This window comes from Callorhinus ursinus, unplaced genomic scaffold (assembly GCF_003265705.2).
Source record: "Callorhinus ursinus isolate GAN/ISIS: 27379988/994484 unplaced genomic scaffold, GSC_fseal_2.0 scaffold12, whole genome shotgun sequence".
Taxonomy (NCBI): Eukaryota; Metazoa; Chordata; class Mammalia; order Carnivora; family Otariidae; genus Callorhinus; species Callorhinus ursinus.
The window spans coordinates 77,365,719-77,389,507 of record NW_027397074.1 but is presented as its reverse complement, the minus strand read 5'-3'; the positions used below and the strand labels follow the sequence as shown (position 1 = coordinate 77,389,507).

The window sequence follows — 23,789 nt, the reverse complement described above, 5'->3', positions numbered from 1 at the left end:
GGGCAAGTGTAAGAAAATGGATTTATTTCAGGTATTGATTTGGAATCTGTATCTAATAACTGCTGCTGTCAATTATTTGAAGATGTTCATGGCTGGATCAGATTAGCGGGAGCCCCCTGGTCACCTGTAGAGGTACAAGGATAGGGAGGTCACCACGTCCGTAGGGACAGCTTTCCAAAATGAATATTGGGATATGTGGTCTGATAGACATTTATACTCTTCCAGGTTGTAAGAGGCTATATTAAAGCCTGAGATTCTTGTTCTTGTCTGCACCTGGAATGTCTTCTCTGGGAACACTGTAATGAGAGTTGCATGAAAGCAGGGAGTTAGGTCTTTCTTGTGCCACCAGTGTGCCCCCGTGTGGAGGATAGTGCCTGTACCTAGCAGGTCCTCAGGGCACAGATGCTGGCTGAAGGACGGAGTATTTGTCTGTATTTGTCTGTATCTGTATTGCCCTCTAGATAGTTGGTCATGGTCACTTTCAGCAGGGGCCTCACTTGAGCCCTCATCTGCTTCCCCTCCACATCCTCCAGTGCCTGCCTTTCCTTGGTGGCTGTTCCGTCTGCCCTCTTTCCCACCCGTCTCCCCCTCTTGAGCATCCTGGGGTTTCTTCTGGCTTCCTTGCCATGTGGATTTTTTCAAGGAGGCTCCCCGGCATTGCTCTTGGTTTGGTCAGGAGCAGGAGGGGAGAGGCCGTGCCTGGCATGGAGGAGCAGGAGAGAATGCAGGGGCTGGTTATGCTCCATGAATGGAGCTTAGCTTACCTGGTGACATCATGGAGGAACCCATGGCAGGTGAGAAGCACTTAGCAAATGTGACAACCTCTCACATTTTGTTTTGTGATTTGTCCCCCTTCTTGGGGAGCTGAGTGGGATGACACGAGACCCTAGGGACACCTCTGCAAAAGTATGTTTCCCCAGGTGACTTTGCAAACTGGATTGTCACGACTTTAGGAAGTGGGGGCCTTTCTCCTCCAAACAACCCATACTTCGGGCTTCCCCTTTTTCTTTTCTATGCTGCTACTTTCTTGAAGTATAGTCAGTATATAACCTCTTTTAGAACAGTGAGGATCTCTGGGAATGACCTGTATTTGGGTATCATTGATGCACCACATGATGCTGGGGTACAGATGCACATGTGTGGACTCAGTGACTTTTGGTTGTGTGGTCTCATTTGGTACCATCAGCTGGATCCTCTCATAGGGCGACCTATTCATTCTAGCTTTTCCTTTCCCTCACACACTTATGGTGTCACCCCATATTTGGATTTCTTTCCTAGTTTTCTGCTAATTGCCAGTTGAGGATCATTTTCTTTTTTTATTCAGGGAAGCTAGGTTCTTTTCTGCCTGAGCTCAGGATGTACAGCCCAATTTCAGGTCCACATTGCCTCCACCCTATATTAATTTCCCGAGGCTGCCATAACAAAGTACCACAAACTGGGTGGCTTGGAACAACAGTGATTCATTGTCTTACAGCTGGATGCTGGAAATCAAAACCAAGGTGTCGGCAGGGCCATGTTCCCTTTGAAACCTGTTAGGAATCATACTTGCCTCTTCCTAGCTTCTGGTGGCTTCCCTGGCTTGTGGGTGCTTTGGTCCAGTCTCTGCCGTGTCATCAAGTGGCCTTCTCCCTGTGTCTGTTTGCACATGGCATGGCCGTTCTCTTACAAGGACGTAGGTTATGTGGGTTAGGAGCCCATCCTACTCCAGTATGATCTCGTCTTAACTAATTACACCTGCAGTGAGGTCAAGTTTTGAAGCACTAGAGTTAAGACTTCAGCTAATCTTCTTTGGCGATGGGTGTGGCACAATTCAATTCATCACCTAATCTTGGGTATAAAGGTATTACTAGTCTTGGCCCACTGAATTTTCCTGTGTTAACCTTGACCTCCCTGGGGTGTTGGGTTCCAGGATGCCTTACCCTGACCTGTATCCTCTTTGGATCATTCTCAACAGTCTTCTCATGTCATTTGATCTTTGGCATTTTTTTTTTCCCTTTCCTGTGATCTTTGCCTTGATCTAAAACCTCTACAATTGCCCTCACCCTTTTGTACCTGAACAACCCATCCATTTTTACTGGAAAGGAAAGACCCCTGTTTATTCCTCTACTTGCCAGGATCTGACTTCTGTTCCTGTTACTTGTCACTTTTCATGGAGTGCCCGTAGGAGGTGGGACCCTGCCGGGCACGACCCTTGCTGTGCTATAGACTCTGGCAAAGGGTCAAGGGCCCAGGTGCCAAATCTTGTGGCATTTCCAGACTTCGCCCACTCCCTCCTCACTCCTGGCTGTCTTGCTCCTTCTGTCTCCTTCATGGGCCTGCTTCTTTCCACTCTCCTTCGTGAATGTTGGGGTGTCCCAGAGTCCAGCCCATACCCCCATTCTTCTGATGTTAGTGGCCACCTTAAGTGATCTCTACACCTCTGTCTCCAGACCAGAGTCCTCTTTGAACTTCAGGCTGGTATATCTAGTACCCGCCTGATATTTCTGTGGCACCTTTGCATTTTGTTCCAGGCACTGTGCTAAGTGCTCTGCATGCCTTGTTTTTAATGATTCTCCCAGCCCTTTAAGGATGGGATGGCACTCTTGGATCATGATGGGGTATGATTTAAGTTTGTTACTGTTCCTATTACTGTTCTGTTGAGATCATTTGAGGTTTAGAGAAGTTAAAATAACCTGTTGCAGTTATAGAGGAGCCAGAATTCAAACTCAGTCATCCCGAAATCTTAGATGTCCTGTAGGTAATTGGAGAGAAGATATGGATCAAAATGGATAATTCAGAAATAGAAGAGCTCTCCACAGGCCCAAGAAAAGGACAGAGGAGGACTACGCTCTGAAGGGTGGTGGGTACAAGAATGGGCAGAGAAGGGGCAGCCATGCTCAGGCCATCCCTCCAAGCGGATTGGAGAATTCAGTGTTGGTGTTCACCTTTATTTGAATGGTTATGTCATCCATTATGAGTAATTTGAATGCTTCTTCTTCTTTTGCTGCCATACACTTATCCTGGTTAGTAGGACCTGCATTTACTATTTTCCTGGGCAGCTTTTAGGAGGCATTCGTGTTGGCTTCTATTCTGTGCCCCCCTCTCCTGCCACACCTCTGCTCCCTGGCTTCTCTCTCCCCGCGCCCCTGCTTCCCCCATGACATGGATATCCACCTCGGGCATGTCTGCAGTGTGGTGGGGATGGCACCCAGCAGCTTTCTTCATCATTGTAGGTTCTTGCCTTCATGAAGTCTCTGGCTTTCCCCTGTAGGGCATGGAGCACCCCGTGACCACTGTCAGCAGCAGCGATTTGGAGAAGGCCTACCTGGCATACTGTGCACCAGGCTCTGATGCCCAGGCAGCCATCCTGAAGTTCCAGGCCGGAAAGCACAGATACGAGTTAGACTTCAAAGGTACGTCCTGACCAGCTGCCCTCACCCAGCAGGGCTTGGCCATCTGTTGGCTCTGCCTTTTCTGCCTTCGCCCTGGAGAAGGTCCACGTACACACAGAGGACCAGGAAAGAAAAGGAAGGGGAGGGAGTCCCTGTTCCTGAAGTGCTGTCCACCTGGAAGGGGAGACAGACCTATAACCAATGATGGCAGCCCAGGGGGGTGGAGGAGAAGCTGCCTGGGGAGGGGGAGGTGAAGGGAGAGGAGCCTGAGGAAGGACAGGAGCCCGAAGTGTGAAGAACAGGCCGGGTCCGCGTGTGTGCAGTGGTGCTGGTCTTGTAGGCCGTGGACAAGTCCCTCTGGTCCCAGGGTTAACCTCAGTCCCTTACTGATGTCCTAGCTGTTCTGCTCTGCGCTCTGCCTTGTCCTCCCAGCATAGCAGCTCCATGTTGTCTTCTGTCGGCACCTGTGGCCTAGGTGGGCTCCAGATGGAACACGTGCTAGACACACACTTTGATTAAAAGTTGCTGGAAGCAGATTATCCTGTGCCTGTGGTGTCCCGACACTGAGCTTTCAGTGATTTGTTCTGGTTGCCTTTGCAGACAGATAGAAACAGACCAGATACCCTTTGGCCAGTTCATCTAGTGACTGACTTTGGAGGTTTTTTTTTTTTGTTTTTTTTTTTTTAAGTTTTAGTTTTTTCTTTGGCTTCTCTTAAGCCATTTCCTTATGGATTTATCATTTCAGCTCTGTTTAACTCAGTGTTGCCTTACCTTTTAAACTCTGAATCCTTCTGAACATGCAGCACCTTTTGAGGGAATTCACTGGGCCTTCCTGTAAATATGGTTTGCTGTTTTCTTTATTTTTGTGGACCTTCTTCTGTGTGGAGGGCAGCAAAGTATATGTGGTGAGTTATCTTAAAACCACTTGACCTGCCCTGCTGTGGTTTTGTAGTGCTTATCATCTTGCTGAAGGTAGGATCGCTGCCTCCTCAGTGTGCCCTTCCAGAGGACGTAAAAGCATGTTCTGCTCTGCAGGGACAACTTCTTACTCACTTTCGGCATCTGCTGGAGAACACCAGCTGTAGGTCAGGTGGTTCGCAGTCCGTAGTCTGATAGATAAAAATGCACGAAAGGGGACGGCAAGCTACATGAGGATCTAGTCTAAGCACCTGTCGGACTGTGGCTGGCAACTGGTTGAAATACTCCTTTTAAATATCTGGAAAATAGCAAAACCAGAAATGTTAGATGCAGCCTTTATCATTCTCAACCTAGGCTGCATCCCCAGGGGACATAACAGAGAATCAGGATAAGGGTGGGGAAAAAGCACATGCGTGCAGTTTTCTGCAAACTGCAGGAAAAGGTGTGTTCACCCAACACTGACCCAGACTCACTCAATTCTTTTTGTTGGTGGTGGATCCCAGCAGCTACAGAAGTAGTTTGAGGTGAGTTAGGTTCCCATCTGACTGAGAGGTGTAGTGAAAGCAAGTCTCAGACCCAAATTTGCCAGACACATTTATGAACTAAATATTATTAGGAAACAAGTACAGTTAAGTGCACACAGCAGGTCAAATGATTGGTTCTGTAGGATTGAGGAAGACTCAGTGCTGTCATTTTAGGGACTTTTGTCCCAAGCATTGCTCAAGGCCACTGCCAATGCCAAGATTCCAGAGGCAGAACTCCGACATCTGTTAGCTGGCATCAGAAGGGTAGAATCCCTAAGGTCACGCTTGTTTAGGGACGTAGCCGAGTGTATCCCTGCTGAGGGTAAGTTAGGGGAAAAGTCTCACTTTTTCCTGTCTGTAGAAGGGTAGGGAGTGGGTCTCACATATATTTAGCTAGTCTGCATGTCTTAAGTAGTTTCACCAGTGAAAAACCATTTGAGATTTATCATAATGTCAGTCAACAGGCCAATAAAAACCCATGTAAGTGTGCTAATCATTGATGGGATTTGAGTGGTGGACAATAGTAGGGCTTGTGGTAGCCATGTCTGGTGCGTGGGCTCCTGATTAGAATGTGGAGGACCCCTGTGAGTGCCGATCTTGATGACCACTTGGGTGACAGCATGACGGACACATACCTCGGTGATCACACAGTGTATGCTCAAATGCAGTAACATAAGTTACAGAAACCTAAAAATTAATATTAAAATGTTTTTAAGTGGAAAAAAAAAACTGGTTTTGTACTCTAAGTGCAGAAAGTAAGACGTTACAGGGTTTTCCTGGTGGCTAGGGACACGTAATTGAGCTCATAGGTATTTGTGATTTTTCAACTCTGGGGTCGGTGTCTCCTCAACCCTCAGGATGAACCTGAGGATCTTGGGCGTGGGCATGGGGCAAGAATTTTGTTTATTAAAGATGGTACAGGTTTAAAAAGGTTGGGAAATACTGCTGTGGAGTCGGTTTAGTCAAATTTTAAAAAGCCATAAGAGTAAAATTATTATACTAATTCTAAATCCCACTGGCTCAAGATGTGGTAATTTGGTCTCAGGCTGGGCTGAAGCTTTTTTTTATATCCAAGTTGGGAAAAATTGCTAAGCAAAATAATAGTTTAAACAAGATTGGAAGGAACAATTTAAAAGTACTCATGTATAATTGATACATCAATTACTCATCATTCATGTGTTCATTAAACCCAGTCTCCTAAGGATACCTATTTTCTTTGTGAATATTTGAAATGTGAAAATTGCCTAATTTTTTTTAACATACTGATTCTAGGCTTTACACTTTTGGATTAGTTTCCAACCCATTTAGCTTGTATTTATAAAACATTGCTGTCCTGTGTGTGTATATGCATTTGGTGGGTTTTTTTTTTTTTTTTTTCAGTGTTTGTTCAGAAAAACCTGGTCTATGGCACAGTCAGAAAGGTTTGCCGGAGACCCAGATACGTGTCCCCGCAGGAGGTGAAGGTGAAGCAAGCCTGGTAGGTGGCGTGTGTACCGGGTCAGGTGTGCTCTGCTGCACATACAGAAAGCCTCAGACTGGCTAATGCAGTAAGAGGGTTTGTTGGCTTGTGTCACCAAATATGCCAGTGCTCTATCTCCAAGTGCTCAGCCCCACTCCCCAGTACTTTCCTTCACTTAATACCATAGTGCTGGTGTTAATATCAGTGTTCCAGAAAAGGCCTGAGAATTCATGAAACTGGAAAATCAGGGTACACTTAGCACATTTCAGTGAGAGAAGTATTAGGATGGATCATAAGATGATAAATATAATGCAGGTTTATAGAGAGAAAGATGTCAGAGTATTCTAATTGTGGTGTAGACTAATTTTTTTTTAAGATTTTTTTTTTTTAAATTTATTTATTTGACAGAGACAGAGATAGTGAGAGCAGGAACACAAGCAGGGGGACTGGGCGAGGAAGAAGCAGGCTTCCCGCTGAGCAGGGGATCATGACCTGAGCCGAAGGCAGACGCTTAAGGACTGAGCCACCCAGTTGCCCCTAGACTAATTAATTTCTAATTAAAGCATTAAGGTGCCAAACCAAATGCAACATGAAATAAAGGGAAAAAAAACTAAGACACTGGAAAAAATCGTATAATTAGATTTTTTAAATTAACATATAATGTATTATTTGTTTTAAGGGTACAGGTCTGTGATTCGTCAGTCTGACACAATTCACAGTGCTCACCACAACACATACCCTCCCCAGTGTCCAGCACTCAGCCACCCCATCCCTCCCACCCCCCTCCACTCCAGCAACCCTCAGTTTGTTTCCTGAGATTAAGAGTCTCTTATGGTTTGTCTCCCTCTCTGGTTTCATCTTGTTTCATTTTTTTCCTCTCCTCTCGTATGATCCTCTGCCTTGTTTCTCAAATTCCACATATCAGTGAGATCATATAATTGTCTTTCTCTGATTGACTTACTTCACTTAGCATAATACCTTGTACTTCCATCCACGTTGTTGCAAATGGCAAGATTTCATTTTGATGGCTGCATAATATTCCCGTGTGTGTGTGTGTGTGTGTGTGTGTGTGTGTGTGTGTGTGTATGTATGCATGCCATATCTTCTTTAGCCATTCATCTGTCGTTGGACATCTAGGCTCTTTCCATAGTTTAGCTATTGTGGACATTGCTGCTGTAAACATTGGGATGCACATGCCCCTTTGGATCACCACATTTGTATCTTTGGGGTAAATACCCAGTAGTGCAATTGCTGGGTCATAGGGTAGCTCTGTTTTTAACTTCTTGAGGAACCTCCGTACTATTTTCCAGAGTGGCTGCACCAGCTTGCATTCCCACCAACGGTGTAGGAGGGTTCCCCTTTAATTAGATTATTTAAAAAAGATTTATTTATTTGAGAGAGAGGGTGTTTGTGGAAGGGGGGAGGGGTAGAGGGAGAGACTCTCAAGTAGACTCCACACTCCGCACAGAGCCCAACGTGGGGCTCGATCCCACGACCCCTAGATCATGACCTGAGCTGAAATCAAGAGTGGGACGTTTAACTGACTGAGCCACCCAGGCGTGCCCCGTATAATTAGATATTTTAACTGTAAGTTTGCAAGTGGTGTTACTGAGTCATAAAGATATTCTTGTGCAGATTTTTCCAGAAACCAAAAAACTTCTTCCTGACTTTATAGTTTAGAGAATGATTAGGGAACAGTAATAATCTCACTTCTCATATTTTCTCTCTGTTTCCATCTTCAAGTGATTGTATCTTTTTTATAACTTAGAAGGGATCTTTTCAGTAGCTCTTTGGGTTTTTCTGTTTTTAGAGTCAGATTTTGTTACTGGTAGTGTAAGCTGCAGTCTTGGCTTCTAACAAAGCATGTTGCTCTTTGTTCTCCGGTTGCATCATGAATGAATGCCAGCTCCGATGCTGAGTCACCTGTGGCAGTTGGACCGCTGGCATCTATGTGCCACGAGCTGGGAAAGGCTTGGAGCCAGAGCATCATCTTTGTGGGTAGAAGATTTGTGATACACAATTATAAGGCTGCTTGTTGTGATCTGCAAGTCAGTCTAGGCTTGAAGCTGGCTCATCAGTTTGTATCTTCAGTCGAATAGTTGAATCATAGACCTGAGTGTTTGAAAATGTTAAAGTAATAGAAAAATAATGGAATTATATACCAATAAAAAACACCCTTGTATTTCATGGTTTTATGTACTTGAATATCATGGGATACCAAAAACCCAAACATGGATGCTGCAGGCACTAAGTGGCCAGCTTCATCCTCAGGGCGGGTTCCCGTGTGACTACCAGAAGTCACGAGGGGAGCCCCTGTCTTTGTAAGCATTTAGGAGCAGGAGAGGGCCCTCCTGCAGCTGATGGGGCATATTTATGAGCTTGGCTCTGATCAGTCCCCCTCTGAACCAGTAGTTTTAGGCTGAGTGCAGATGTCCCAGGATTGGAGCTGGGAAAAGGGTCCTTCCTGTCCAATCTACATGGCCACATACAGGGGGAGAGTGGCCTGGATGGCAGCAGGTGCTACAGCACCAGGTACAGTTGGGTGTGTCACATCCTCAGCTGTTGTCGTCAGCCAGCTACACCTTCCTTTAGCCAGAGAAATCGGGCTCATTTCTGTTTCACGGCGAACTGATAGTTTCTCTGCTTGTTCTTCTGGGGCCCTGCAGATGGACTTCAGTGGTTCTTTTTGTGGAGCATGGTCATTTAAAGGAGTTCCATACTATCAGTCCAAGAAAAAGGTATACTCAATAGTATCTTCCTCCCTGTTGTCTCCAGTGTTTGCACAATGAGTGGCCATTTACATACATTTCTGATTTATCCTTATCTTTCTTTTTGCAAAAATGAACAAATGTATATACACAAAAGTGTTTTCTGATTTCCCTTTTCTTGCACTAAAGGTAGCATTCTATATGTCCTGTTCTGTACCTTTTCTTTTCCACTTAAAAATAATTATTCCCAGGGCACCTGGGTGGCTCAGTCGGCTAAGCGCCTGCCTTTGGCTCAGGTCATGATCCCAGGGTCCTGGGATCGAGCCCCACATCGGGCTCCCTGCTCAGCGGGAGCCTGCCTCTTCCTCTCCCTGCCATTCCCTCTGCTTGTGCTCTCTCTCTCAGCCAAATAAAATCTTTAAAAAAAATAATTATTCCTTTTCAGGACACTGAAGTCTTCTGAAATCTATCTGTCTTCATAGCTCTCTATCACCAATACATACCCTGTTTTATTCAATCTGTCCCCTTTGGAGGGGGTGTTTTGCATTGTTTTAGGTCTTTTGTTGTTGTAAGGGAAACGCCACAGTGGATGATCTGGTATACGTGCTGTTTCATATTCATGGAGGTTAAAGTTCTAGAAGGTGAATGCAAATTCCTCTTAATAGGGTTGAACCATTATGCACTTTGCCTCAAGATGCTTGAGGTACCTGTTTGCCTTGGCCTTGCCGACAGGCTGTTGGACTTTCACTCTTCTCATGAGTAGCAAAGGGTGTTACCAGTGTATTTTGATTTGCTTTCTCTTATGAGTGAAGTTTAGTATTTTTTTCCTAACTGTAACAGCCATTTGCCTTTTTCTATGGACAGTTTGTCTTTTTGTTCAATTTTCTGTCAGTCTTTTGGTATTTTTTTTAATACGTTAAGAGCCTTTTATCTACTGGGGAGATCAGCACTCAGTTTCTTATACAAATCACAAACCTTTTCTCTTGATTTCTTAGTTGTCAGCTTTGTTTATACGGTATTTTACCCATGCAGAAATGTTTATTTTTTAGTGAAATGTATCCATCTCTCTTGTGTATTGCTTCTGGATTTAGAGTTTAGTTAACTGTGACTGCTTCTACTTCTGGAAGTTATTTTTGATTTTTTCCCTAATCAGAGCCTACCTTAGATACAGTTTGGAAAAATATGTCGCCTGAGACTGGATGTCTTTTGTTTTCACTGTAACATAGTCTTCAGGGGGCCACAGACACCACACATCAGAAGCAAAAGTGATCACTTTGGTCAAATTCAGACTAAGATATGACTGATTCAGGATCTCCCCACTGACCTGGGAGTCACACAGTGTCCATGCAACCCAGGTGACAGCAGACAGCTGTCATAACTCTAGCAAGCAAGGCTGCTCGGGCCTGTGTGGCCAGCTGGGACTCAGAGGGCGGGTCGCTTTCAGAAACAGCTTCTCTGTTTACACAAATGACAGGGTCACAGAGTATGATCTCCACGTTCCAAAGTTATAATACCAGAGTTTGAGGGCAAGTTTGAAATGGCATTTACACATCAGCTCTCTGGTTTAGTTCCTTACTGTCCTTCTAGCCTCCATAAAAATGTTTTATTCATGTGATTGAGTCCTATTTTTTCTTTTCTTGCCACCTTATGGATATTTTTGGTCATTTCATTTTTTTTTTTCCCCTTCTACTAGTTTGGAAGTTATACACTGTATTACTTTTTTTTTTTTTTTTAAGGCCACACTAGAAATTGTAACGTGTTCTTAGGTATGAGTGGGTCAGTATCTTTGTCCTCCTATCAACTAATGTAAGAGCTCTCATATATCTTATTCCATTAATTTCCTCTCTTGTTTTTTAACTTCATGAAGTACTGTTACTTTATACAATGAATGTTTCGTTAGATTTACCCACATTTTACTGCTTTGTCCTTTCAAATTTTCTTAGATGAAGGTCTGTTGGAAAACTATTTTTGTTTGCCTGAGTACATCCTTATTTTGCCCCCAATCCTGAAAGATATTTTCACTGGTTATAGCATTTTGGGATGTGGTAATTTTCTCCTGGAACATTGAAGAGGTCATTCCACTGGCCCCTGGTTTCCATTGCTGTGGTTGCAAAATCAGCCGTCAGTCTAACCGGAGCCCCTTTTCCAGACTCACCCTTGTCTTCCTCTCGGTGCTTTTCAGATTGTGTTGGTCTTGCTGTTACGCACTCTCACCCCAGGGTGGCTGGGCATGTGCTTTTATTTATCCTGTTGGAGATTCTTGGGGCTTCTTAGAACTTTGTGTTAGTGAGTCTCCTTTGTTCTCCTTAAAATAGCCTTCAGCCTTTCCTCTCCTCTCTTTTCAGAGCTTTGGTTAGGTTCTGACCAAATCCAGGCCTTCTGTCTCTCTTCTCTATGTCCCAGCTTCTCCCCCACATCTCCCATCCCCTCATTGCTGGGGCCCCGTTCTGGATAACTGCCCTTCCCTTCTCGTTCAGCTCACTCCTATCTCCTCAGGTGGTCAGCCCTGCTTGCAAGCCTGTCCGTGCGAAGAGTGTCTCTTTTACTTCTAGAAGTTCTTTCTGGTTCTTTTTCAAACCCTCCACATCTTTTTATAGTTCAGTTCCTTGCATATAATTTTAAAGTTTGTCTTTTATTTCTTTAAACACAGAAAGAATAATTGTTGTGTTATAATCTTATAATCTTGCCTGATAATTTCAGCATCTTCAGTCTCCACGGTCTGTTTCTGGCTGATTCTTGCTTGTGGGACCCTGGTTAGTTATTTTTAAACTGTGCTGTTTTCCTAGGAGAGTTATTTGTGGGAGTTCTTTGAGGCTTAGGGTGAAGGTACATGTCTCATGCCAGTGGAAACAGAAGGTAGATCTATTGTAGGAAGAACAGAGCATTCTGAAATGGAGTCAGAAGGATTTCGAATTATAGGGACATAGTCCCTGTTCCCAGACCTGTTGGATCATGTGTCTTTTACTTTTATTTATTTTTTAAAGATTTTACTTATTTATTTGACAGAGAAAGAGAGAGTTCACAAGCAGGGGAAGAGGCAGAGGAAGAGGGAGAAGCAGGCTCCCGGCTGAGCAGGGAGCCGGATGTGGGGCTCGATCTCAGGACCCTGGGATCGTGACCTGAGCCGAAGGCAGCCGCTTAACCGACTGAGCCACCCAGGCACCCGGGTCATGTGTCTTTTAGAACTCAGTCTTTCTTTACTTACATTTTTTGGAAAGATCTTACGGTGCTTATGTTATGTGAAACCTGTAATTAAACATGCTAATATTGCAGCAGTATGAAATAAGCTTAGTCCCTTTAAATAGGATATATACAGACTGCAAATAGCCTCTTAGCAGTTCCAGTCAAACTTCTAGTGTCAGATGAGGTTTCTTTTTTTTTTAAAGATTCATTCATTTATTTGAGAGCATGAGCATGAGTCTTGGGGGAGGGGGAAAGGGAGAGAGAGAATCCCAAGCCGACTCTCTGCTGAGTGTGGAGCCTGACGCAGGGCTTGATCTCATGAACTGAGATCATGACCTGAGCTGAAATCAAGTTGGATGCTCAATTGACAGCCACCCAGGTGCTCCTGCCAAATGAGTTTTGACATACATTTTCTAAAATGTTTTTGTATGCCAATTATACCTCTTTGAGGCTGCTTGGAAAAAGAGCTCTTTGAATTTTTAAATTGTGGATGAAAGTTTGTGTGCGCTCCTTTTATCAGATACTCTCTGCCTTCCATGTAGGTGTTGAGATACAGGTGAGAAATGGATCCCTCGTGCCTGATTGTTTAGGGTTTGGCCATGTGGGCAAAGACAGACGTGCTCCTACATGGTGGATAGTGTGCTTAGGTGTTTCCTCACCTTTTACCTGCTTTTACAAAATGATAGGCTGAGACCCCAGACTGGTGGTACCAGCTAGTGGCGGCTGCCGATAGTAGATCTGCTTGAGTCTAAGAACAAAATCTCAGTGTTTTTGTTTACATTTTGTAGCAGTGTCAAGTTTCAAGGCCCAAAGAGCATCCCAGACCATTGGGATCCCTCAGCCCTGCCAGACCCTGGCTTTAAGGTATGGGACTCACGCTGCCTTGGGCCATGGAGGAGGGTGTTCTTAGACATAGTGAGTAAGCAGACTCCACCACTGAAGAAGCTGTGAGGCCAGGCTGGGGCTGGAGGGAGGAGCTGTGTGGGGTTTTATTTTTAGGTCTTGGGGATTTTAAGGCTGGATCACCAGGAAGATGGTTGTGGCCCCAAGGGGAAAGGATGTATTGTGGATGAAGGATGATGACCTGGGAATTTCTGGAAAGGGCAGAATTAGGAGCTTAACAGCTGCTTAGCTAATACGTGTTAGTTTTACTAAGCAAGAAAACAAAACCGGGGGAGGATTTGCGTATGATGAGGGACATGTAGAGGGGAGTTGCTGTTGGAAAGTGCCAGATACCAGAAGACAGGAACACCAATTCACATGGCTCATGTCGGGCCTGCCAGCTGACAAGAGCTACACTGAGTTCTGTAGAGTACTCAGGCCATTGTCCACTACTGCCTCATGTATGTGGGGCCCTCAGACTGCCCTCTGTTGCTGGCCTCCTGCCAAGCACTGTGCAGATGGGCTCTGGGTCTGTCTGCTCTGAGAGCACTCCTCTCGTTGAGTTGTACCCACACCCCAGCAGCCCAGACATATGTGCGAAGGGCGTGCGAGTCTGAACAGCAGTACTCAGTGTCACAGGATGAGGTGACCATATTAAGGGGAATAGGGAAGTCTTCACTGGGTCCACACCTAAGTGATGGCCGATGCTTCTACGTGCAGAAGTAGGGGACGAACATAAAGGTCAATGGAAACTGCATAGGGAAGGAGCCCAGGTCAGGATGGAGGGCGTGCATAGATGCTGGGGAACAGGAGGGAGGTCAGGGCTGGGCTGTGGAGAGCTTGGTTGTGGGGCTGAGCTGTAGGCCATGACAGGTATGGGAGCCCTTGACAGTCTGGTCTGGGGTGGGCAGGCTGGCCCCCACTTGAGGGAGAGGAGTTTGGTGTCCTCCCATGGGATGGGAGCAAGGAAACCAGAGTCAGTTTCAGTTGCAGGAGCCCTGTGGCCGTTCAGACTGCACTCAGGGTAGGGGAAGGCCATGTACAGAGGGGTTTCCCAGGGATCCCCTAACAGGCTGTCATCGGGCCAAGCCTCGTAGAGCCGGGAACAGGGCGGCTGGTTAAGTGCAGGCCGCAAGTGCAGGAATTTGTGGATTGTCACTGGGCAAAGGTCCGCTGCCCTTGGTCAGGGCCCCTCCTGGCCCCTAGGGGGTGCTATTTCCCAGAGCAAGGCACTGAGGGAGAGGTGGGCTTGGCTGGGAGGATGCAGTAGCCAGGCACCATCCTGCAAGTCTTCTTGGGCTCCTGAGTTGATGCGTGCCCGTCTGCCAGCCTGACCTCTTCCTTAGTGCTCGCAGTGAGGCATGCTCCTGCCGCATGCACTGCTGCCTGTGAGCCTGAACCTGCTTTAGCGGGGTTTGCCCCCTTCCGCATTACTGTGTGCACTCCACATTTACTGACACCAACTCTGATCCTGTAGACTATGTAGTCTGCCCTGTGTGGGTACAGAGGAGGAGCGGGAATGTCCTGGGGACACCCAGAGTGGTGCTGATGTGAGCATCACGTGCCTGTCCTTTAGGAGGGTTTCATAGTGAACAACAAACAAGCGACCACAAACTGCATACACCCCACGGCTGGAGAGACTACACCCCTGGGCGAAGGGAGAGTGGTGATCACTGTCTGGGCTTGCTGGCAGTTCTAGCATTTTATGAGCAGCCTTGGGAAGGGACTGATCTATATTTTACACTTTGAGGGTAACAGAGAAAAAATATTTGCTTCCTGCAGAAGATAACCCTCAATTCTTCATCAGACGAGTATCAAAAAGTCTGGAACCTATTCAACCGTACGCTGCCTTGCTACTTTGTTCAGAAGATTGAGCGAGTCCAGAATCTGGCCCTTTGGGAAGTCTACCAGTGGTACGTGAGGGGCCCACTCTTTCTGGGCTGGTGACCATCCCCTCCAGTACATACGTGGGAGGCTAACTGCTTGCCAAACGTGTCCTGGGTTTCAGGGACAATCTGAGATGGCAGCCACTGCTTGCCCAGTGCTGGTGGCATCGGGAGCTGTGTCCCTGCTTTCCTCCCAATCTCTCCATCTTTATCGCTTAGTGCTGGCACATCCCTCAGAGCTAAGGGGGCTCAAGCTGCCCTGGTGACAGCCAGCACTTGGGCTGGTGCTTTTTGCCTCCCTGTCCGAAGATCAGCAGACTGGTCCATGTCAGCCACCCACACCCAGAGGAAGATAGAACTGTTGTCCTGATAGCCAGGGAGCCAGGCCTCATTTTTGTGCGTGAGAACTAGCATGTTTTTGGGTGCTCAGCGACTTGTCCTTGTAGGGAGATCTGCAGCAGGTCACTAAGGCGGGCCTGGGGTCCTGCTGACCTGTCCCCAGAAGAGGGGTTGGAGCGGTGTCATCTGTACTCTGGGACCAGTGATGAAATCAGGGTAACTGAGGGGGAGAGGGATGGCCCCCCACTGACCAGCATGCTCCAGCTTCCCAGCTTCCCTAGCTAAGCTCCAGGGGAAGCAAGGTGGTGAGGAAGAAGTGGGTCTGGTCTGCTTCGGGAGTTCAAGAAGCGGAAGAGGCCTTGAGCTGTGGAGGCAAAGGCTTCCCTTGTGCTTTTCACCCTGGTCTCACGGGCCTGGACTCAGGATGCTTCTAATACAATGTGTTTTCTTGGGTCAAGTGGCCTGTATTTGACAGCGAGCACCCTCTGCCTCCTGTCCCATGATTCTAGGCAAAAAGGGCAGATGCAGAAGAGAAGCGGAGGGAAGGTGGTCGATGAGAGGCAGCTGTTCCATGGCACCAGTGCGAATTTCGTCGATGCCATCTGCCAGCAGAACTTTGACTGGCGGGTCTGTGGTCTTCATGGTACTTCCTACGGCAAGGGTAAGGGCAAAGGTGGCCCTGCTGACAGAACCTGGCTTTTCTCCCAGCGCCTGGGAAACCCTTTTAAAGCAAATTGATGGAGGGCATGGGGGAACCTGTGTGAGTTGATGAACTGGGTCAAACTCCGTGAGTTATGGACTCCTGGCCCTGTGGGGGGGGGTGCCCAGCTGGTGGCACCCTTCCTCTCTGTGTGCAGCCAGGAGCCTCACCCAAGGTTCCAGCAGGAGCAGCCCTGCTCGGGCTGGGCTTTGTGTCCCTGTGGAGTGGAGGCCCTGGAGATGGTGAGCATGGGTGGGGGGAGGAGAGCAGGTGCCTTCCCAACCCCAAGTCTGGCCCCGGACCGTGCCCACGTGATCGTCAGAATGGGGATCTGAACACTTGAGATCCCAGTTGGAATGGGAGTTAGCTGTTTTCCTGTGTTATTTTTAAGCTTTATTTGGAAATAATTTCAAACTCACAGGGAAGTCTCAAGAATATTTTAAAAACTGCATAAATTTTACCTAGATTCATCAGCTTTAACCTTTTGCTGCATTGGCTTTATTTCTTTGGACCCATTTGCACGTAGGTGGCATACATCATGCCCTTTCCTCCTTGAGTGCCTCTTAAGAATAAGGACGTTCTTTGCTGTAACCATGACATGGTTGCTAAGTTGAAACTTCTCATATGATGTGATGCTGTAGTCAGCAGCCCCTCTTCCGACTCCATCACTTGTCCATCAATCAGCCTTAATCAGGTGTGGCAACAGCTGCGGGGGCAGGATGGATGGAAGCCAGTGGTGGGTCGTATATCCGAATGTGTGTGTGGCAGCCTCCAATGCAGGTCCCATTTGACGAGCTTTGGAATTCTCGATGCAGGGCTGCTGGTGGCTACAGTGCTCCATGTATGGGATCTTATGCTGTTTCTGCACCAACCCTATGAGGCTTGCAAGACAGCCCCATTTTAGAGCTGAGGAAGCTGAGGTTTGGGGGCTAGGGAGTGATGTGCCCAGGGGACTTTTAGGACTTGAGGGACCAAGTCAGAACTTGAGTTTTCTCTCTCAAAGTTTGGTGATGCCTCTGATGCCCTTCATGAGAGAAGAGGCTGGAGAAATGGGAGGACAGGAAAGCAGAGGCATCACCTGGCTGACGGGACACCCTAGACTCCCCTTCCAGGCTGCGGGCTACCCCCCGCCACCCAGCTGAGCCCACATGTGTCCTTGCAGGGAGCTACTTTGCCCGAGACGCCGCATATTCCCACCACTACAGCAAATCTGACACCAAGTCCCACATGATGTTCCTGGCCCGGGTGCTGGTGGGGGAGTTCATCCGAGGCAACGCCTCCTTCGTCCGCCCCCCGGCCAAGGAGGGCCTTGGCAACGTCTTCTACGACAGCTGCGTGAACAGCATGTCCGACCCCTCTATCTTCGTGGTCTTCGAGAAGCACCAGGTCTACCCGGAGTACGTCATCCAGTACTCCAGCTCCACCAAGCCTGTTGGGGGGGGGATCTCCACCTTCTTCTCCTTGGCGTCTTTCTTTGGGGGCCGGCAGTGAGCCTGCCAGGGTGTTTTTAATGCCTTTCAGGCCTGTCTTCCTTGGAGTAGCTATTGGGGAAGGTGTTTTTTTTTTTTTTTTTTTTTTTTTTAAACAAAAACTTTTAATGAACTGTTCATTTAACGTTGACTTCCTGATGAAGTTACATTCTTAATCTCTCACTGGTAATGGTTTTTGGTTTTAAGCCACTCTTGGGCTAGTTACTAGACTAACCAGAAGTGATTATAGGTGGTCCTGTTAATTGCCTTTTACTAGTGTGTTAAAGTTTTATTACTTACATTCTTTGTTGACTTTGCGGCTGATTGGCACCAGGCACAGAGTTTCTAGATACTATTTTATGGATTGATTTTAAATTTAAGTTCCTGTCTCTGCAGTGAGTCATTTGTTTTTTCAGGGTCTCAGTGGCATCTTGTTTAATTTTTTGTCAAAATGACAGAGTAGCCATCAGTGCAGGAGGCCTCCCTGTCTCTTGCTCTGGCTCTAATCCAGGCACCTCTTCTCCTGGGCTTCTGGCCTTGGAGTCGGCCCATCAGTCACAGCGTGAGAGCAAGTGGCTACTGTGTGGCATCACTGGGGCCCTTTCGCGGGGTCCACATCATTCAGTGGAAGGTGACCAGGATGAGTGGCTGCCAAGGACCCCTGAGCTCTGCCCACGAAGGCCCATTCCCACATCTGAGCACACTGGACACCCTCTGAATGTGGGTTTTCTGTTCCTGTGAGATTTGAATACCTGTGCTGCAAATGTCACAACGGAGAATGGAAATAAAGGAATATTTATCTGAAGTGGGTGACAACCAAAGTTCATTCTTCAGCATCTATTTATCGAGCACCTGTGGGGTACAGACACTTTTCTGGGTGTTGGGATGTAACAGAGCCCCCAGTACTGGCCTTGGGGGCTGTGTGTGGACTTATCCTAAAGCTGATGAACCTGAAAGTTCAGGACCACTCACTTGCTGGGGCTTCTTCCACAACTGTAAGAGGCGGCCTAACTATATGGCCACATGGTCCTACATCTCCATTAAATTTGCAAAAGTTACATATTCATATTTTTTTTCTTTCCCCCAACCGCTATGAATTTCAAGTTCCACAAAACCCAGATTGACTACTGAGCAGAGTGTGTCGTGGACATGGAGGGGTGGGTGCGTTCTGAGTGTGTCTTGCACACATAGCAGTCGATGGGAGTCTTTTTTTTTTTTTTAGAAGATTTTATTTATTTATTTGACAGTGAGAGAGGGAGAAGCAGGCCTTGTGCTGAGCAGGGAGCCCCATGTGGGGTCAGATCCCAGGACCCTGGGACCATGACCTGAGCTGAAGGCAGCCACTTAACCAACTGAGCCACCCAGGCGTCCTGTCGATGGGAGTCTCTGCTGGGCACTGGCTGGCTCTGCTCCGGGGAGGAGGGGTGGGCAGGGCAGCTCTGTGTCATGAGGTGGCTCTCCTGTTGGTCTCTGGGTTCAGTCCTCAGCAATGGGCTCCTCCTCCTCCCTTACACCCTTCTTGCCCATTCCCCCACCTTCCTAATACAGTGTGTCCACTCCACGGGATGCCTCCACTTCTGTCACTTTGTCCTCAAGTTCTCAGATCCAAGGCTGTTGAGTTTTTCCATCTTTGGAACAGGTGTAGGGAATGCCCTGGAACCTTACACAGGTCAGCTAATCAAGGCAGAGAGCAAGTGAATTCTATGACCAGAAAAATGTAGTAACAGCAGTACTACCTTACCCACCTGCTGGGCTAGTCACCTGGTTGTACATGGTATGATTTTCAGAGCCACCAAAATATTTACCCTATACCCTGACTGATCCTGAAATTTTATTCATTGCTTTTCGATTGAGTCATGGTCCTACTACAGTGTAGGTGGGGGTTGGGGAGCAGAGGGGTGTCAGGGAGAACCATTAAATCAGGTGCTTGCCTCCTAAGTCTTAAATGTAAATGATCCCATGCTCATTAACCATCTGGCTGCTGGGAGCTGAATGGTGGGCAGCAAGGATGGTCCATTGGGGAGTGTGGGTGGGACGGATGTCTGGAGAGATCTGGTGTGGGAGGTGATCACATGCTCCAGAAAAGGCAGTTGAGCTACGAAGACTGCAGGGGCCCTGGATTTGCTCACCTTTCAGAAAGCAAGCCAGGAAGAACACCTACTTGGACCTGAAATTTGAGAGACGGACGGGGTCCGTGTGACCAGGTTGTGGGATCAGGGGGGTGGGCTGGTGATGGGATGAAGTCACAATGATGGTAACTCTCGGTGCAAAGAGGCGGTGGCACCCAGGGCAAGTGTGTGTGACTGACTAGGCACGAGGACCTGGCTGAGATCCAGCTAAAGGTCCTGTGGAGGGTCTAGTCCGTGCCATCTTCTGCCCCGTGGTAGCTGGCATTGCACATGGATGGTGGGATTTCAGGGGAGCTAGGGATTGTGGGTTGAAACAGTGGAAGGGCCGAGTACAGCAATTCTAGAACATGAAGAAACCTCACCGCTGTGTCTGAAGATGGGAAGCACCTGGACAGAGAAGGTGAGGGAAGCCAATGGATGGAGCTGACGGGCCAGGGGCGCCGGGCGCAGGCTGTGCTCTGAGGAGGGAGCCAGGTGCTCCGTTGGGCCCTTCTCGAGGATGAGGCTCTGTGATGGCCATAGAGGGTCGGGGCTGGGAGATGGGCAGGCCAGTCAGGAAGGGCAGATGGGTCACCAGGAATGGGAACGTGTGGCTTTCTCCAATGAGTCTGAGCCCTAGGACCAGACATCTAGAAGGGGCTGGGGCCCAGACAGGAGCAGTGGTGAGAGTGAGGGTGGAGAGAGAGCTGTGTGATGGGCTGGCTGGGCAGCTCCTAGGGCTGGGACTGCGCTGGGGGACAAGGCTGCCTTCCTGTCTCCGGGGAAGGACTTTGGGGGAAGCATGGGGTCTTCTGGGCTGGAGTGGGAGAGGACCCAACGGCAGAGGCAGCATCCACAGCCGTGGATACATGGAAACCTCTTGTGCCAGCTCTCCTGAAACAGCCTAAAAGGTGGGTCAGCGTCTGGGCAGCCATGCTTCCTGGCTCCTGCTTGGAATGCTATCTATAGGACATTCAGCCCCTTCATGCTGCTCAGATGGTGCAGAGGAGGGGGCTTTGATCGAGGTCAGCTGCCCCGTTTTACAGATGAGGACACAGAGGCACAGGGACGTGGGAAGACCAGCAGCCACAGCCACACGTGGCTGGCGGCAGATGTGGGATTCAACTTGAGAGCCCTTCTCAGCAACACGATAGTTTTGACAAATTCGCGTCTACATTTTGACTCTTTGATCAAAATTAAGAGAAGGTCCGATGCCTACATTTCAGTCTCTCTCACTCTTCTGCGTATTAAAACCTTATAAAGTTAGTTTTTTAATATAAAGTTAGTATTATCCTACCTAGGAAAATCAAAGCATAAGAAAGCTTTTGAGCCACTGTTGAAGCTGGGCTTCCGATGAATGTCATTTTTTAAGTCACACGCCCCGAGTGCACCAGAAGCTGAAGAGGCCCAGGAGCTGGTGCTGTCAGGGCAGCTCACCTGAGCGTCCCCGTGTCCTCTGCTCTATAGATGCCTTCCATCCTGAGGCCAGGACTTCCTTCAAGACCCCGAGTTCTCATTTTGACAAAATTACATTTTTTTGCAGTGGTTCATACATCATCAGCAAAGTCAAAACTAAGGGCAACAAACATTTATTAAGCATTTAGGAAATGTTATATAAAGACCTCTTTTATACTTGCATGTAAGGGACCCTTTCAATTGCTTCAGTGATGTTTTTGCTCAAAATCTGAATTTCCACATGAAGGTTTTCTTTGAATCTGGGAGTGTCCTCATAACACTGTCAGCGGGAGACAATCTTGATGTAGACACCATTCTTTGGACCTAGGGCAGATTTGGATTCTAGCTGCAGTGGTACCTAAAAGAGAGATGAAGAGACTGGTTACAGCTTACTGCATCTACAGGGAAACTTCTTTGGAACTGGGCCTGGGGTTGTGGAAATGAGAGACAGCAGGGGTGAGTGAGCAAAGCAGCCTCCCTAGCATGGCCTTGAGAAGCCAGCAAAGCTGCATCTCAGGGACACTGGGTGCTGGGGCCCCAGCAGCACACTGGTGCCTGACCCTCTTTCCTGTGTTAATAAAATGCCGCCGGTGAGTAAGGAACTTAGCATTTATCCTCCCAAGAAGCCTGCATAAGAAGTAGTAGTATCTCACTTTGCAAAAGAAGAAATGGAGGTTCAATGAGGCCAAGTGACTCGTCCAATGTCACACGACTGGGAAGTGAAGAGCAAAGCCTCAAACTCTCTCACTTCCCCTCCTCTCACTCCCCGGTGCCCTGGTGGTAACTGAGCAGCCCCCTCTCTTTCCAAGGGGCTTTGGGAGAGTGGCTTCTTACTGTCCCCTTCTCATGTGTGCTGTGCTCTAGCCTCACCGCCATTCAGAAGGCTTTCCTCATTAACTTACAAGGCAGACGGATGGTGGACTGGAGACTTGGAAGAAAAGCCAAAGAATTACTCAAGAAGCAGCGTGTCCCCTTGAGTCCTGAGTAAAATGATGGTTCAATGGCTAATGTGAATGAACGATTTAAGGGAAAGAAGAATCACCGGGCCTTAGTGTTGGGGTCTTGGTGGGCTTTTCAGATGTCTTTGGGGGCTATAGTTCAGATAGGAGACAAGTTATATCACCAAGAAAGAAGATGAACTAAACTTGTGCTATCCCGTATGGTAGCCAGTAGCGCGCGTGGCAACTGAGCATTAGAAATATGCTTAGTGCAAATGAGGGGCTGAGTTTTTTACTTGATTATTAAAGTTTACGTAGCCACATATGACTAGCAGCTACCGAATTAACACCAGTCTAGACAAACTGGAAACACCATTGGACTTCCAAAAAGGAATCAGTTGGAGCTAGCAAAGTCAGGGAGGGCTTCCTGGAGGAACGGACACCTGAGGTGGGGCTAGCAATGGGAGAAGCCCTGTAAGCAGGACTTCTCAAGGGCCGCTTCGGGATCTGAGGGTACACCAAAGGATTTGGAAGATGGGATTAGGCTGGGGCCAGGGAAGTGGGGGCGGGCAATGGCATTCCAGCTAGGGAGGAGTGGGTAGAACCCTCCCAGAGTGGGAAGTTGGGGCAGAAAACACAAAGTGGGCTCAGACGAGCTCTCTGTAGATCCAGGAGGCTCAGGGACTCATGCCTGGTTCTTGAGCTGGGGAATGCCAGGCATAAGCAGGGTTTTGGGACAAATGCTGCTGTACTGTTTGTCAAGATCAAGGGGAAATTACACAAACCCCAAAAGGAAGTCCTGCACACACGGAACACCTCAGTCATTAGGGGGCCTGCCCTTCTCTCTGCTGGTTTGGCTCTGTGTTCCCAATTTGCCCCTCCCTCTCTCCAGCCTTGAACCCAGTCTCTGTTTGTCAGAGGCAATGCCACTCTCGGACTCTAGAAGTTGTCCATTTCATCACTGTGTACTTAGTACCTGTCCCCATTCACGCTCGTGTCCGGCTGTGCAGAGGGCTCCTGAACAGGCATGAAGGGGGCACCATGTTCAGGCTGTGTAGGCACAGCAGACACCGCAGAGGCAGCTAGAGGGAGAGGAAGCAGGGAGGCTTGGGGGGTGCGCCAGATCTGGTTGGAGCCCGTTTCTTCGCTCCCTGGCTAGTCATTCATTTGCTCTTTGAACATCCGTTCAGTGAACGCGTGAGCACCTGCGCTGGTCCTTGTGCTGGAGACTGCAACAGTGAATAGGACAGACTTGGTTCCTGCCCTCACAGAGCCTGCAGCCCAAGTGCGTGGCCTCAGGCAAGTGACTTAACCTCTCTGAGCTTTATTTTAGCTCCTCACCTGAAGAATGGGAATAATACAACCTACTCTGGGGGATCCCTGGGTCCCCTTCGCCGAACAGGGAAGAGCTCCAGCCTCGCAGGCGCAGCCTCGCAGAACAGACGGGGTCCGTCGTAGCAATAAGGAACGCAGACTCAGGTTCTGTGCGAGGTGCGTTCCTGCGCACTTGGGCGGACCCATTCAACCCTCACACAACAGGAACGGGGAGAAGGTGTGATTATTCCCACCCCCCTCACACTGATCCGGAGGAAATGGCCCGGCACGGAGAGCCGGGGTGAGGACCGCCCCCTCCTTCGGTGCCCCGAGCCGCGGCCTCACCAGCGTCTCCGCGCAGGCCTCGAACCGGAACCGGCGCAGGACGCGCAGCAGCGTCAGCTTGACCTCCAGCAGCCCCAGCCGCACCCCGAGGCAGCTCCGCGGGCCCGCCCCGAACGGCAGGTACGTGAAGGGACGTCGTCGTCGCTGCGCCTCGGCCTTGAACCTGCGGGGCGGGGGGTCGGGCGGTCAG

General features: G+C 48.3%; 2 protein-coding genes across 4 annotated transcripts in view; one reads left to right on the top strand and one right to left on the bottom strand.

Annotated features, from left to right (window-relative positions):
- Nucleotides 1-18,244, top strand: part of PARP12 (poly(ADP-ribose) polymerase family member 12) — a 38,728-nt gene extending 20,484 nt beyond the window's left edge. Inside the window, exons 7-12 of the mRNA XM_025854786.2 lie at nucleotides 3,251-3,392; nucleotides 6,194-6,290; nucleotides 12,952-13,027; nucleotides 14,828-14,958; nucleotides 15,780-15,931; nucleotides 17,133-18,244. Of these exons, the coding sequence (XP_025710571.1) occupies nucleotides 3,251-3,392; nucleotides 6,194-6,290; nucleotides 12,952-13,027; nucleotides 14,828-14,958; nucleotides 15,780-15,931; nucleotides 17,133-17,461 (927 nt within the window). The 3' untranslated portion in view covers nucleotides 17,462-18,244. The remainder of the gene's footprint in view (nucleotides 1-3,250; nucleotides 3,393-6,193; nucleotides 6,291-12,951; nucleotides 13,028-14,827; nucleotides 14,959-15,779; nucleotides 15,932-17,132) is intronic.
- Nucleotides 18,245-21,120: 2,876 nt separating this feature from the next.
- TBXAS1 (thromboxane A synthase 1) overlaps nucleotides 21,121-23,789 on the bottom strand; it is a 158,458-nt gene continuing 155,789 nt past the window's right edge. For all 3 annotated transcript variants that reach the window (XM_073899271.1, XM_025854823.2, XM_073899272.1), the window contains 2 exons: nucleotides 23,600-23,762; nucleotides 21,121-21,360 (listed from right to left, as the gene is read on the bottom strand). In XM_073899271.1, coding sequence (XP_073755372.1) covers nucleotides 21,286-21,360; nucleotides 23,600-23,762 — 238 coding nt within the window. In that variant the 3' untranslated portion in view covers nucleotides 21,121-21,285. The remainder of the gene's footprint in view (nucleotides 21,361-23,599; nucleotides 23,763-23,789) is intronic.